Consider the following 16,067-nt stretch of genomic DNA (forward strand, 5'->3'; position numbering starts at 1 on the left):
TGACAAATGTGTCAGAGGAGAACAGGAGAACTTTTCTGAAAAGGTGCAAATGTCATTACCTAGGATGAAGTCTGCAAAAGAGTCTAGAGGTGCCTGGTCTCTTATTTCTGATGAAAAGTGGATGACCAAATTCCACGTATACAGGCAGAATCTTACATCTGCATGCCTAAACATGTTCTGTGGAAGTGGTAGACACCTCTCCCACTGACAAAAAAAAGGTGGCTTTATCTAATTTAAAGAAAAGTAAAACCCAGCAGAGGAAGACATTCCAGGAAACCCTGGAATCAGTTATTTGAATCCAACATTTTGAGGTGTGTCATCCTTGGGAGCAAAATTTCCATTGGTGCTCAGCTGGTGACCCTGAAGTCCTTAGCTGTGTTTGTTGATTAAGTCATGTGAGAAAGAAGAGGCTGTGAGTGAGAATATGGGGCTCCTATTCAGGCAGGATTTGAGAAACTTAAATTGCTCTGATCATTGACAATAGGCATCTGGGAGCCACCTGTCTGCCCCTTGCCTCCCCACCTGGATAGAAAGGACAGACTAGGGTGCTGCCCACGCAGTTTGAGACCCAAGCTGCGGAAGGGAACTTCCCCCAGAAAGCTTGGGCTCCTCTACTTTTATTCAGTGCACTCACTGGAGAACAAAAGACTCCAACACACTTCTCTGGATTTGGTTAAATACTATTTGCACTTTTGTTGGAAAACTGGCCCCTCATGGGCAATTATTTTGCATGTCTTTGAGTTTCACAGTTTAATGTAAAACAGTAACTTTGTGTATCCTTCCTGCCCACTATCCTGAGCCCCTTTCCAGCCAACCCCTCAAACTTACTCCATCCCTGCTCCCTGTCAGACTCTGAAGTGTCACTCAAGGTGGTTTTTGTGTTTCCAATGGTTTCCAAAATAAACAGTAGAGACTGTGACCAGCTGGGTATTCACTCAGACGGATGCAACAGTATCTCCCTATCTGAGCTGCCTGAGCCACCATTGGCGGCAGGTCCGATCCCTAAGAGGCCCTTGCTTGCCAATCTCTGCGCTCTGCCGTGTCCTAGAATCAGGGAGTTAAGGACTGATGGTCCGCACATGTCCATTGGGAGGGAGGAGACCAGAGAGGGAAGGAGGACTAGACTCCAAAGGACTTTGGCTTCAGTTTGATCTTCCTTTCCTTTCATCCTATTCAAAGAAGAAAAAAAAATTATATATATATGTATATATTACACACACATTTTTTTCTTTGAATATTGATCCTGAAATTGTTTTTTTCTGATTTGGGGATTGTTTTCGCTTTCGCTCTCTCTTCAGTCCTTTGCGCTCTCCCCCCTCTCCCTCCCTAAACAAGCTCAGGTTGAAACTTTGCAGTACACATTTCCTTCGCTCCCTCCAGGGATGGCTCTGAGCTCTCGGGCGCATGCCTTCTCAGTGGAAGCCTTGGTGGGGAGACCCAGCAAAAGAAAACTGCAAGACCCAAGAGAAGAGGTGCAGCCTGAGCTGCAGGAGAAAGAGGGCAGAAAGGAGGAGGAAGAGAGAAGGAGCGGCGCCGAAGGGAAGAAGAGCGAGCAGCCTGGTAAGTACCCCAACCGTACCCCAAAGCCCTGAGCTGGCTTCTTGCACTTGCTGGATTGGCAAGTCTCAAACTAGTCTCTAGGACTGCAGGAGGGCGACTAATAGGACCCTTGGACGTCCTGGCCCAGCCAGATGGTCAATATCGGGACCCTGGGGACACCTCATCCCCTTGGCTGTAGGGGAAGTTTCAGAGCCTCCCAGTTCAGCCCATAATTCTGTGGTTCATTGACGATGAAGGAGAGAGTCCCCCTATGTTTGTAGAGAAGTGAGATTCTCCAATCTCCCTGAAGCCCTGAAAGCCAGAGGTGGCTGTTTCTCAGAATAGGAAACAGGGAGTGCACCCAAATTCCCAGGAGATTAAGCCTCTGGGACTGAAAATCTCCAAGAGAGTAAAATTGGGCAAATTTGAAGAAGGACCCTGACTTTAGCAGAGCGCGTCGCGGACCCATGTATCTCTATCAGGGGGCTACAGTGGGTGTTGTGGGAAACTTGAGGATTAGCCGCCAAGTTCCCCGGGAAGAGACAAGAAACAAGAAGTGTCTGCTCGGAGACTAGACAGGCTTTAGCGAGAAAAGGACATGCAAACCACGAAGCTCTATCGAAAACTCTAGACATCTCTGTATCCAGCAGAAAAACGACCCAAGACAGAGCCCGTAGCAACTTTCTCAGGCTGTGGAGGATCTGGAGGCGGCAGCGGCAGAGGCGGAGGCGGCGGCGGTGGCGGTGGGGGCGGCGGCAGCAGCGGAGGCAGTGAGGACCTCAGCAATGGTGAAAGTCTGGAAAAGAAAGATGCTATCCAAGTGGAGCTTCAAGGATCCGAGCTGTGGAAGAGATTCCATGCCATTGGAACTGAAATGATTATTACCAAGGCCGGCAGGTTCGGCTCTGCCCAAACTGTTCAAGGGCCCCACACAGTAGTCCCTTATTGTACGGCTCTCATAAGACGTGATGCCTCCAGTTTCATGCTCTAGTACCCATTCTCCCCACCACCACATCCCCACCCCTGACAGGCATTAGAAAGTCATTGTCTCTCAATTGACCAGACTAGAATGTACCTGACCCATGTTAAATGGCTCAGTATTTCTTTTCTGTACATTGTGACTCCCAAGAACTCATTCTCCCTGTGTAATATATGACAAAAAGTAGACCTGCCAAGGTAAGTGCCAGATTCCATTCCCACATCTTAAGCGATGGCCAGGGCACTCTGTTAAAACCTCAGTTATTAGAGGACAATATTCCATCTAGCAGCCTCCCAAACCACAATCCCTCGCCCAGGCCAGTTACAGGTGGAGCTTTCTCCCTTTGACCTTCTGCTGCAGGGCAACATTTTAGGGGCAATTTGGTGTGTCAATCCTCCTAATTTCAGTCTTTCTCAAATCTGCCTCACAAAAGTTCTGCTGAAAAGTTGAGAAAGGGGCATGGCTAGTTCTCTTTTACTTTCTCTTCTACAGCTTTTTATTATGGTGGTAGTGGGGAGTGGGGTGGACAAAGACTTCTGGTAAGGATATTCTGCTCCAATCAGAAATCCTGAATTTATTCAATCCAGTATACAGCCAACAGTCTTTCTTCATGTAGCAAATGTCATTCCCTAAACCTGTCCTATAATGGAAAGGGTATTGTGAATCTCTTCACTTCTCATTTGACCCCAGCCCTGCCAGCTTGTAAATTGTCTCTAAAAGCACCCAGGTCAGTCGCTATTTCTCTTCCATAGGCGGATGTTCCCCTCTGTTCGAGTCAAGGTGAAAGGGCTGGACCGAGGGAAGCAGTACTATGTGGCCATGGATGTGGTGCCTGTGGATTCCAAACGCTATAGGTAACGTGCCCAAAGGAGGGTACCACAAGCTCAGGCTAGGAATGGGGATTCTGGACTTTGGAACCTGAGAGTGCTATTTTGGAAACTCTACTACAGGTAGGGGAAGTGGGATTACTTTCCTGTGGGATTTGGGAGTCGAAGTTTCTTGCTCAAACTGGGGTTCAGGCTGAGAAAAGATCAGGTTTCCTTCTTTTTCCTCTCATTCCTGGAAAGAGGTGCCATTTGGTGCTTCAGTGTCTCCCAAACCTTTAGTGTACCCACTGCTCTGGCCTTGGCTGTGCAAAGAGCAGAAGGTGTGGATTCAGGTGGCTGTTTGATGGAATTGGGGGTGGGAATGCCTGAGCTCTGGGTCCATACTGGGATCTGGGTTGTGCTACTTTGGCAGCAGGTCCTAGAGTGATGCCCTGATTCGCCCACAGATGCTAGTCCAGCAGTTAGCATCTCTTCTTTAATAGCCTCTTTCCTGAGGCAGGGGTCAGGTCACAGAAAGTACAAGAAAATTTTCCTCTTGCTGTAAGCACTCTACTTAGAGCAGGCACAAAGTGGCCGAATTAATCGAAAACCAAGAGGTGGGAAGTGTGGGTCTGGGAGCGCTTTGGCTCAGGAGCTATGGGGGTTGTGCAGGAGTCACTGCACTCGCTGTGAGCTGAGAGCTGGAAGCACTGTAGAAGTGCCTTTCTGGGAGACAGCCTGCATCGCGCCCAGGGCTGGGTTTGAAGGGCAAGGAAAAGGCGCAACTCAAGAGCCTGCTGGAACCAAAGCCTGGAAATACTGGAACAAGCTGTTTTTCTCGCGCGTTTGAACGTTCTTCAGAATGCTGCACACAACTGAGCGGTTGAACTCCGAAATAGCGTGAAAATCATCCCGGAGGCCTCTTGGAGCAGATATCCTGGGGGTATTCTGATGTGAAGCCTTGTTGGCAAAAGGGCTTCCATGATGATTCCTGGTGTTGAACTTGACAGATACTCTCTTCATCCCCTCTGCCCCTTCCCCCAAGGCACAAGGATTTTTCTGGTGTCTCTGCGCAGTAAAATAGATTAGATCGATTTATGTTGTGATTTCTGAGAGGAAATATAAACCAGACTCTGAAATCCCGTGACATTATACTTGTTCTGGCACTTCATTGCATTTTAATAACATATGCTTATTTACAGTTTGTTTTCTGTCCCTGAACTCTCTAGAAATCAAATGAGATCTAGTTTCCTTTGGGATTAGCTAGCAAACCTTGGATGAGGTCACTTGGACCAGATCCTGGCCACCTTCCTCCCGTGCCCCTGGCTTTGGCTGGCTGCAAATAAAGCTACATGTCAAGCGCCCTTTTCAGGTATGTGTACCACAGCTCTCAGTGGATGGTAGCTGGAAATACGGACCACTCCTGCATCACTCCCAGGTTCTATGTTCACCCGGACTCACCCTGCTCAGGAGAATCCTGGATGAGGCAGATCATCAGCTTTGATCGAGTAAAACTCACCAACAATGAAATGGATGACAAAGGTCAGGTAAGTGAGCAACCCTTTGCCCTGAGGAAGGGAGGAAAATGCTGTCAGCCAGCAGGTTGCCCTGGATAGCCAAGGAGGCTTCTTCCAGATGAGCTAGTTGCTGTCTTTAAGAATTGTTCATGTTCTGGGCTTGTAATGAAAGTAACTCCTATGACCTTTGGGGGATGAGGCTGAGAGTGCTGGAGGTTGGGAATGGTGAGCTAAGGGATTGTGAGGATCAAATGACACTTGCTGTAGCCTAGATACCTGTACTGGGAGAGTAGAAGGGAATGTTTCAAAGAGCTCTCTGGTACCTGAGCCTACTAGGCAATCACTGTGGCTCTGATTGCCTTCTAGTAGATGAGCACCTTCCATGTGGCATGGTGTATTGGAAGTCTTCTCTCCAAACACCCCCATGGATGGTCTTTTCAAATCACCTCTATCTTGAGCTTCTGCTCAGGTGAATCCCTTCCCAGGCCCTGCCCTGTCTGTCCTTATGCTAGTTACACAAGAAAATAGGTAATCTTCAGAAATTAAGAGGTGGGGAATGGCAGATGGTTGCCCATCATTTACCATAAACCCAAGGAATTTATGGTAGGGAGTCAGATCCCAGTGACACTTGAGTGCATCACATGATTACCCACGTTTGGAAGCAGGAAAAAGCCTCATCTGGAAATGGAATCACTGCTGCCTGGTGCCCTGGTCCAGAAACCCCTTAGCCGTGAGGGCCTCTGCCTCGGGCAAAATGGCACAGTAAATTCCTTGTGTGTGGCTAGCCTAGCCTTTCTGGTTTAGCTTTACTTTTGTGTGTAGGCAGGTTGGGGTGCTGATGAGAGGACAACAGTATTGGGGAGGGACAGCCAATTTCTAGGCAGCATTTGATAATTTCTCCTCCAGATCATTTTGCAGTCCATGCACAAGTACAAGCCCCGTGTGCACTTGATGGAGCAGGAAAGCAAGGTCGACCTGTCCCAGATTCAGTCCCTGCCTGCTGAAGGGGTTAAAACATTCTCCTTTAAAGAAACGGAGTTCACCACTGTAACAGCTTATCAAAACCAGCAGGTAAAGCTAACTAGGTCCCAGGCAAGCAGTGATGGCCCCAGAGGGACTTGTGGAATAAAGGCAAGTTGTATTATATGAATTGAATTTTCCTTGATTAAAAAACAACAACAACAACAAGGCATTGTATTTTTACCAAGGCAAATTTGATTGTGAATTGTATGCATCTTGTGTTTAAAAAGGAGCAAAACAATGTGCCGAGAAAGAAAGAAGATAACCATTCCAAAGTTGACTTAGAAATATGCTTGCATTTATTTAACATGCCATAGTACATGTTTAAAAGTGTTTCGTGGTTGTTGTAACCATTAAAAGCAATGGTGACAGTGTTATTACTAGGGCACTGACTTTATCTTTCTCTCTCTTTTGAATTCATAGATTACCAAACTGAAAATAGACAGGAATCCTTTTGCTAAGGGATTTAGAGATCCTGGAAGAAACAGGTAAGCAACATAACAATTACATCTAATATTTATATAGCCCTTTTCACAAGTATTACAGATAAGAAAAGTGTGGGTCAGAGACTCAGAGGCCCTAAATTTTGTAGCTAGTAGATAGTAGGAAATGAACCTAATTTTTTTTTTTTTTGGTACGTGCCCCTAGTGGGAACCAAACCCTGGACTCTCTGGTCTGCAGGCCAATGCTCCAACTGCTGAGCCAAACCGGCCAGGGCTGGACCTAAATTTTTTTGTCTCCAAAATATTACCTCCTCCCACTTCCTTCCCAATCCACTTTTAAGATATTGCTTATTCTATCTTAGTGAGTTTTTATTCAAGGAGTAATTACTCGGGATTTTATTTACAATCAGCTATAAAAGAACGGTATTTCAGATATTCACCCCTCAAAACCATAACAAAATAACTCAAAAGTTTCATAAATCATTATTTTCAGGAATAGCAACCTTCTGTATTTGCTGAAGGTTGAATTTCTTTTCCAGGGGCGTATTGGAAGGGCTTTTAGAGACCTACCCATGGAGGCCTTCTCTCACTCTGGATTTTAAAACTTTTGGGACAGACACAAAAAGTAAGAAAAGTTTTATTAATATTTATTTTTGAATGTTACTGAAATAACAACAGACAGAGCCTTTATATCAAACCTACACAAAGGGATAAGTATGTGCTAGAAAGTATATTACAAGAAAGTGGGTATATATTTATCTTGATGAGGAGGTAAGAGGCAAAAAGGGAGAGGAACTTGCACGAAGGAGAAGAGCAGAGACATGGTAATGGTGGATTTATTGACTTCTGTCTTCTTGAGTTATAGTACATCCTTAGATCTCCAGATCTTACCTAGATTCTTTAGCATCTTACTATTATTTTTTAGGATCTGCCTGTAGCGCTTTTGTGGATTTATTTGCAAATATGTTAGATATTGAAATAAATATTTTGTGTTTTATGAGAAACAATTAGCACATGTTCAAATAACTTCCATCAAATTAAATTAATTTAATAATTTTTAGCATACTTAGCTCTACTCTTTCATTAGTTATATGTAGGAAAAATAAATGTTAAAAACAATACTAAGCCATTGCAATTACTTTAATTACCACAAGCATTTAAAATATTTGTAATGTATCTGTTCTCAGGTAGGACATTACATGACTTAATAATAATCATAATTAGACAATGCAGGCTTTCTCGTGGAGGAATGTATACCTTCATTTACTCTGATATGTAACAATATATGGAAGAGTTTATTTGCAAGCAACAAGGACTTATTTTACCACCTTTGTCTTTACTCTATTAAAGTTGTTTGCTTTTGAACATCAATTCAAGGTTACAATTACCTTGAGAAAATTATCAATATTACAGTTAGGTTGAGTTTTACACAATACCATAACAACCAATTGAAATGTGGTAAAATATTTTACTGGACTGACTATATTAATTTGCCTTGGAAGATTGCATAGAAAAATATTTGATATTTGATATTATCACTCTAACTAATAGCATTGAGGCAACATGTTTTTAAAACATCCAAGTCAACACAAATTGCATAAATAAAGGAAAAAGCTAAAGATCATTAATTAATCATTTCAAATACACATTTTCTTAATTATTTAAGATGTCCAAAATGCTCTCAAATTGCAAAGAAAGTGGGTACAGATTTAAAAAATTAATTTTGAATGTTTAGTAATAAAATATATTTGCCACCCTGTTGATAAAGGATTAGGCTATGCCCATGTACACAAAATAAAAACAACAGTAACACCAAAAAAAAAAAAATCAATCAAATTCAGTCAATAACAAATCTTTTCAATTCAAACACAAAATAAGGTGTAGAAGGTGTAGAGTCAAGATGTTTGCAGACCTTATAATTATCCCAAATTTTAGTAGATACTAGGCAACTGTAAAAGATCACATAACATTGATATGAACATTTTCATTTACATCTCAATATTTTTTAAACTTCAAAATTGTCTTTAACTTTTGATAAAGTGCACCATGGAAGTCTCTCTTTTCATATAAGAAAAAAATCTAATGCATTTAAATACATTCTACTTCTTTATTTTTATTGAATTTATTGTGGTGACATTGGTTAATAAAATTATACATGTTTCAGGTATGCAAGACTATAATACATTATCAGTATATTGTATTGTTTTTATTTGTAAAGATTATTTTTATGTATGCTTGTTTTTTTTTATCAGACTGTAGCTTTCTATTGAATCCCAAACAACCAATTTCTTCATTTTAATAAAGGGTGAGGGGATATGGGGGGCTGGATGAAAAAAGGTAAAGGGATTAAGCAAAAAAACACACAGACACAGACAACAGTTTGGTGATCATCAGAGGGAAAGGGGACTGGTGGGTAGGTGGATGTGGGCAAGGAGGGAGATAGAGATGAAAAGAGACTTTGCTTGGAGCAATGGGCACACGATGCAGTGTGCAGATGATGTTGTATTGAATTGTATCTTAATAAATGTGTATGGTTTTGCAAGCCATTGTCACCCACAATAAATTCAATAAAAATAAATACAAATGATCTTTAGCAATTTTTTAAGTTTAAAACAAAACAAACAAAAAACCTAGTTTACATTTGTAAGATATAATTGGCTCTAGGTTATATTTAATTGAGCTTTTGTTTTAATTCATTGGATAAATGTTGCTCAAATGCATAGTGTAGTTCTTGAGCATAGTGAATGCTTAATACATGATGCATAATAGTAGTGCTAAAAGTAATAGTGATAGTAGTAGAGATACCATATTCAACTTTGGTCAGAGGAATAAGCATGTTCATTCCCGAAGAAGTTAAAAAATATGCAAGGAAAGCTAATCTAAGAATGAAATAGGAATAGTTATAGACTTGATTACTGATTCAGTAGGAACATCAAGTTTATTGTTCATTGACTGAATTGTCATTCACAGGTGGAAGCAGTGGCTCATCTCCAGTGACCTCTAGTGGAGGGGCTCCCTCTCCTTTGAACTCCTTGCTTTCTCCACCATGTTCCCCACCTACATTTCACTTACCTACAAGTTCCCTTGGAATGCCTTGTTCGGAGGTGTACCTGCATAGTATCAACCTGCCCCTTTGCTATGAGATTTGTCCAACTAATTTTTGGCGACAGCAGCCTCTTGTCTTGACTGCTGCTGAAAAGCTAGCAAGCAGCAGCAGTTCTCCATCTTTAAGCCCACTCATGATGGACGTTCCCATGCTATCTTCCCTGGGAGTTGCCAACTCAAAAAATGGATCATCTACAAACTTCAATGAGCAGTGTCTACAAGAACCTAATTCTTCCAATGAAATGTTGTATGGATTACAAGCACCTGGAAACATTTTATCACCAAACCCCATTGCCCAGGAAACAGTTGATTGCTTTTTCCACCCTTCCTTTGGCTTTTATAGGTACAACTTCTCTGTGCCATCCAGACTGGTAAATGCTTCCAACCATCTCAAAATGAATGACAACACTCAAGTTTCTTTTAGAGACGGCAAATGCAATCATGCTGATTGGTATCCAACCATTAATCATTGCCTTTAATGAAATAGTCACATTACTAAAACAATTACATGTAAGCACATAGTTTTTCATTTGTATCCAAAGAATGGTCAAGAGCTACTGGGCTTTAAAAACTTCATTATCAGAGAGTATTTCTCTGTTATGCATTTAAAGTGCCTTATTAAATGTTCATGAGAAGTTATATTCATTTTTGACCTATACCAAACATGATCTATAACAATCTCTGATTACAGTGTCTTTGGGCCTCAAAATAAGATACTCAATAAATGTTATTTGATGAGATAGACTACCAGTGAAAATTGACTCCAGGTGATTCTCTAATTATAGTGAAGCCAGTGTACTGTGTCAATTGCTCTTACACATTGACAATAACCAAAAGAAGATGAATTTAATTCTTATGAAAGCAGTGAAACAATTTTATATCTATCTATGAATATTGGCTTCATTGTAATTATCTTTCTAGTAAATGTAGGAGAAAATGTCATTATTCATTTGTCTTATACTCTTATACTCTAGTATATCTACATTATATTAACTAGTAGCTTATGAAGGCGCTACTGATATCAATTTTAAGGTGAAAGTAAGGATACACATTTTCATATATTAATCTTTGCAGCCTAAAGACCATTTAACCCTGAAGGAAAATGAAGATTAAATGAAATGCAAAATATTCTAAATAAATTCAATCTTTTATTTTCTTTTACTTGAATCATTCCTAGGTGAAATTTGTATACTTACTCCTTTAACAAACCTGGTATTTTATACAGTTTACAAAAGCAAATTATTATAGTTCTCCAAAAAGACTAAGAAATTGGGATTTGAAGGGGAATGATATATTTGAGTCCATAAATATGAAAATATCATTACATTGGTACAATTTAATTTCACTCCTGTGCAACAATCACAGTAAATTAGACTAGATAAAAGTATCATAAACAAGACTTTATTTTAGACTAAAATGCTTATGAAGTGGAAAAATTTCCTTTCACCTGGTCCTAAATTTTTTGTAAAATCTCATCTTTATATACCCTGTATATCTTTAAGATAAATCAGATTTTAATTTTTATGCTACTAGCTCTACCATTTATTAACCCAAGGCCCTTCATATCACAATGGCATGACTTCAATTTTGACAAACTACTTAAACTTTTAAACCGCTCTTTCTAACTTTTCCAAAACATATTAAGAAGAACATATTATTATTTATTTTGTTCAAAACAGTATTTCCTCTTAAATGTGCCTTATATATACACCTTCTAGTATATGCATTAAAATGATATGCCCCTTCATTTCCTGGGAGTAGCGATAGAACAGCATATGGTTACACTCAAATTGAGTATTCTAGTGAAGATGAAATATTATTTTGGCACAAAATAATTAGGTATCTGTTATAAATGTCTGATGCAGAACACCTGCACTACTCAGGTTTATCAAATCAGGGATTAAAGTAGCAAGTACACTTTATTACTGTCTATTCTAAAGCAGGAAATCTATAAGCTAACATTTACTGCTAAAATATTTTTTTTATTTTTTAGGCAGAAAAGCCCATGCCTTATGATAATGGAGCTTATTCTGATGGCTTACATGGCAGATACTCAGTAATTAATGACATAAAGTATTTAACTGAAAAATCCAGAAAACCTCCAGGTTACATTCTAAATCATAATATTTAAGAGAAGGCATTAATTTATAGTTGCTTTAATACATGTACACCATGCTTTATATTTCAGATAATTATGGTATATGTTACCCATATAAAATTATATTAGAGAACTATATTGGTAAAATTAATTAATATAAAGAAATAAAAGTTAAAATGCTAGAATCTAGACTTTTTGAAAGTTTTTTCATATAATGTTTATAAATTGTCATTTCATACTTTTAATTGAAGAAATAACCAAGAGGAAGTATGAATAGAAAATCAGATTTGGAAAAGACCTCAAGAAGTCCAGTAAGCAGTCCCCCAATTTCTGAGCAAGTTACTCATCTGCAGAAAGCATCTAGCAGTTCTAATTCATGTACAATTAATATTTAATGTTCTTACTTTTTTTTTATCCTCACTAGAGGACATTTTTCCATTTTTTGTTCAGATAGAGTGGTGGGAAGGAGAGAGAGGAAGAGAGAGAGAGAGAGAAACATCGACATGAAAGGAACATATCAAGTGGCTGCCACCTGCATGACCAACCAGGGCCGGAGACAAACTGCAACTGAGGTACGTGCCCTTAGCAGAACCTATCCTGGGTCTCTCTGGACTGCAGGCCGATGCTCTAACCACTGAGAAAACCGACCAGGGCATTTGTCTTTACCATTTTATATTGAATAAATTCTTGATTCCCAATAGGATGGTGCAAAACTTGAGTAACTTGGTAAACTGAGGTTATGGTTATGGAATAAAAGCAAAATGCTATGGAATTCTATCAATTTCAACTTCATCAATTAAATAGTAGGCTGAATGTTAAAAATCTACAAAAATAAAACATCACTCTAGTTAGACAAGGTATAAAATAGCAAATGAAAATTGTCAAATGATACTTAATAGACCCCTAAGTCTAATAATTAAAACTGCTATTTCCATTTGGTTTGACTATACATATACATCCACCCTTTGCCCCTTTTAGAATAAAACATCTTAATTCAGCTAAATTTATAAAATTTGATTCTTAACCTGACATTGTTATATAACTAACCCCAAATAAATCAAGACAAAAAAAACTTTTCATCAACTGTGTAAAATTTGTACATGAGTCAGGAAATAATTTAATTTATCTTTGCATAATCTCTGGTCAAGCTCAGACCTGTAGTCAGATTCCCTTGTCAGGAAAGTCCTATTTTGTAGACCAGTCAAAGTAAAATCAATGAGCCTCATGGAAGAGCACATGTCTAAGAGGAAAGTATTCATTAATTAAAAGACCAAAATATAACTTTAGGTAACATAATTTAGAACATCAAAATGACTATTTATTTTCACTAAACAAAGGGGCTAAGCCCTCTGGACATTACATTTAAAAGTCTGATATATAACTTTAGATTACATAATGGTAGAATCTTTAAAAATTATCATTGTTGCTTCTATTTTCTAAAAAAATGAAGATTTCTATTTTTTCTCTACTATAAAGGTAAGCATTCATGATATTTCACTGATGTTAGGCATGGGTTCTACTTATGGGCTGAGATTAGACACGACTTCATTCATCTTTTGTAAGTTTAGAGCAGGTCTATGGCAGGAAATGAAATGAACAATTAGAATCAGGAAGTGATGAGTCAGTGAATCAGTCTTTGAATAATCAGAGTCCTATGTGCTGACAATTTGACAATGTGCCAACAACAAAGACAAGTGTCTGTACTAGACATTATGGAAGATTTACCTTTCATTCTCCTAATCATTTATATTATGCACCTTGTTGAAAATCATGGTGCACATAAAGCAGGTAATGTCTTTCAGGTGTTACTGATATAATGCTAAACTGAATATGACTGAAATAAATGTTTTGTATAAATATTTAAAGTATATTTTACAAATATATATACATATATTTTATGGAATTTATTGGGATGACACTGGTTAACAAAATTATATAGATGGAAGGATACTTGACTTGGGGTGGTGAACACAAAATACAGTGTGCAGATGATGTGTTTGATGTGTTGTGGAAAAGTCTACAAATATATTGATGACAAATTTAGATGCTTTGAGAAAATAGTGTTAGATGTCTACATATACAAAGGGTGATATATAGTTATCACCTTACTAAATCTCAATATCAAACATTTTCCTTATCTGAATATGCAATTTGATAAATTCTAAATGCCGCGTTGTAATTTATATAACCAGTGGGGTTTTAGTTTAGTTTTGTTTTACAATAATTTATACTACCTTGTTTTTTCTCCTGTTACTACTCAAAAAGAGATGCTACTCTAAAAGAGAACACCTATTCATTAAATATTTATACTATTAATTGGATATACTTATGAAAGGCAGATTTAAATATACTTAGAAATATCTAATTGAATGTACTTTATTTTGTGAATTGACAGGGTGGAAGTGGAATGTTTTAATCTGATTTAGAGATACGTTGTCTTTGTGGTGAAAAATCTTCAATTTGCCAAAATAACAATAGTATTTAGCACCAGCAACAGTTTACCACTTAATTTCACTGTAATTAACATGTTTATTGAATCAGTTTGAAACAAATGAAACGCATATTTTAGTCAGTGGTGGCAGTTGTTTTGATATATGTGCCTTCGTATACATTTAATCTCCTTAGGTTTGGTCTGCAATTAAATGATAATTTGTATTAAAGCTGTGTGAATAAACAAGGTTTGGATGATAACTTAAAACAGAACAAATAGATATATGAACATCTGAAACATATCCAGTATGAAAACTATTTACATGTATGATGCTGGCCAACTTTTGACATGCTGTTTCTATATAACATCGAGAGGAAAAAGACTAATATAATTTCCTTTTAATGTATCAAATGTTCATGTTTACAAATTTGTACTCAACATTAATAAGTAAACATACATTATAGTGAGCAGTTGTGCTGAGAATAACTATAAGATATTTCTACTTAGCAGGAATGTACAAATGTATACTAAATTTATTTTTTAAAGTACCTAAAAGAGTTACAAAATTTAAAATTAAATGTCATAGAAAACCCTGTAGTTATAGTATAAGTTGTATCATACAACTTTTTTTTGTCAATTTTTTATATATTTGTAATTTTAAAGATGACAGAATTTTTATTTTGGATTTAAGACCACATATTTATACACATAATAATTAAAGTATAATGTAATACTTTAGGTGTAGAAAATGATATACATAATTTAAAAATTTATTAGAACATAAAAGGAATAAATCATGAATAACTATATTTAAAATATTGGTACAAAATTAATAACTAAAGATTTTCTAATTAAATGTATAATTCAGTCACTTCCATTTTATGATTATTTTTCGGAAAATGTTGATGTTTTAGTATTTTACCTTCACTGAAATTTTTTTTTTTATCCTCACCCAAGGACATTTTTCCATTTTTTGTTCAGATAGAGTGGGAGGGAGAGAGAGAGAGAGAGAAACATCGATGTGGAAGGGACACATTGAGTGGTTGCCACCCGCATGACCCAACCAGGGCCGGGGACAAACTGCAACCGAGGTGCATGCCCTTAGCAGAACTGAACCTGGGTCTCTCTGGACCACAGTCCGACGCTCTAACTACTGAGCAAAACTGGCCAGGGCTGAAATTAAGTTTTCATATTTCCTTTGTGACCTAACAACTTTGTGTCTTCTTACCAATTACTCTAATTAGCATCACATTATGCTGTTTTTTTTTTTTATTGAGTTTTCTAAATTTTAGGAAAAATTTTGTTTTATAGAAACACCTATAAATAGATTACTTCTTGAAAGAGGCATAATTTCTTAGTAAGACCCTAGTTGAAGTAGCAAAGTTACTCTGTTTCACTTACACAGTCATTATATTTGGCTTTCTTAAAAGGAATTCATGAACAGGCCAAATACTTAGTGTTCAACCACTACATTAATAGCTATGTTTTGCAAAACCCAGGTTGAATCCTCTTCAAACCATGATGCCAGCTATGACAAAGAAGTATTTGACAAAAACACCATCACTTTATAACCTGTCACTGTGATTATTTTCTGTAGTTGTAACATCTATGAGGTGAGGATAGGAATGGGGTGTCACATTTCAAAAATGCTCTGTGAGATTAGGATACAACAATTCAATATTCACTCTCAATTGTCATAGCTAAATTCAGCAGTCTATTGGATGTGGTGAATCAGGTCAGTTGCCCTGAGCTCTAAGCCAGTCAATATACAGGGCCTTTGGTGGGTAGTGGAGGTGAAAGTCCGAGTTAAAACTAACAAAAGTTTTGTGAACCTTCACATATACATATTATGCTATATTTCTGTTTAGTTGTGTACATGCATGGCTCCTTTATTAGACTGTGAGTGAAGAGAGAAATAGTATTTTTAAAATAATATTTATTTCCAACTTTTTAATGTTCATATGTGCATTATGAAAAATGAAAACACTTAAGAAGCAAATAACAAAAGAATCATAGTGACAAGCATATAGTTTAAGGTCTAATCATTGTGTATGTCTACATACAACTGAGTATAAATTTCTAAGTGTGGTTGAGGTTATATAGTATTAATAATGCTTTTTCTTACATCA

At 37.9% G+C, this 16,067-nt stretch overlaps 1 protein-coding gene across 1 annotated transcript; it reads left to right on the forward strand.

Moving 5' to 3' along the window:
• The first annotated feature begins 1,382 nt into the window (after positions 1-1,382).
• Positions 1,383-9,888, forward strand: TBX22 (T-box transcription factor 22). Its single transcript, XM_036271701.1, has 9 exons — positions 1,383-1,560; positions 2,187-2,231; positions 2,268-2,436; positions 3,271-3,372; positions 4,697-4,871; positions 5,748-5,912; positions 6,285-6,349; positions 6,844-6,929; positions 9,275-9,888. Exons 1-9 carry the CDS (start codon positions 1,383-1,385, stop codon positions 9,886-9,888), a joined length of 1,599 nt encoding a protein of 532 aa, XP_036127594.1.
• The last annotated feature ends 6,179 nt before the right edge of the window (positions 9,889-16,067 follow it).

The sequence above is a fragment of the Molossus molossus genome, unplaced genomic scaffold (assembly GCF_014108415.1).
Source record: "Molossus molossus isolate mMolMol1 unplaced genomic scaffold, mMolMol1.p scaffold_m16_p_2, whole genome shotgun sequence".
NCBI classification, from domain to species: Eukaryota; Metazoa; Chordata; class Mammalia; order Chiroptera; family Molossidae; genus Molossus; species Molossus molossus.

Bases quoted from the DNA above. Each gene is read 5' to 3' on its own strand.
- TBX22 (XM_036271701.1), top strand. From the start codon at position 1,383: ATGGCTCTGAGCTCTCGGGCGCATGCCTTCTCAGTGGAAGCCTTGGTG. The intron at 1,561-2,186 runs GTAAGTACCCCA...CTCTGTATCCAG, and splicing joins GAAGAAGAGCGAGCAGCCTG to CAGAAAAACGACCCAAGACA. The intron at 4,872-5,747 runs GTAAGTGAGCAA...TTTCTCCTCCAG, and splicing joins AAATGGATGACAAAGGTCAG to ATCATTTTGCAGTCCATGCA.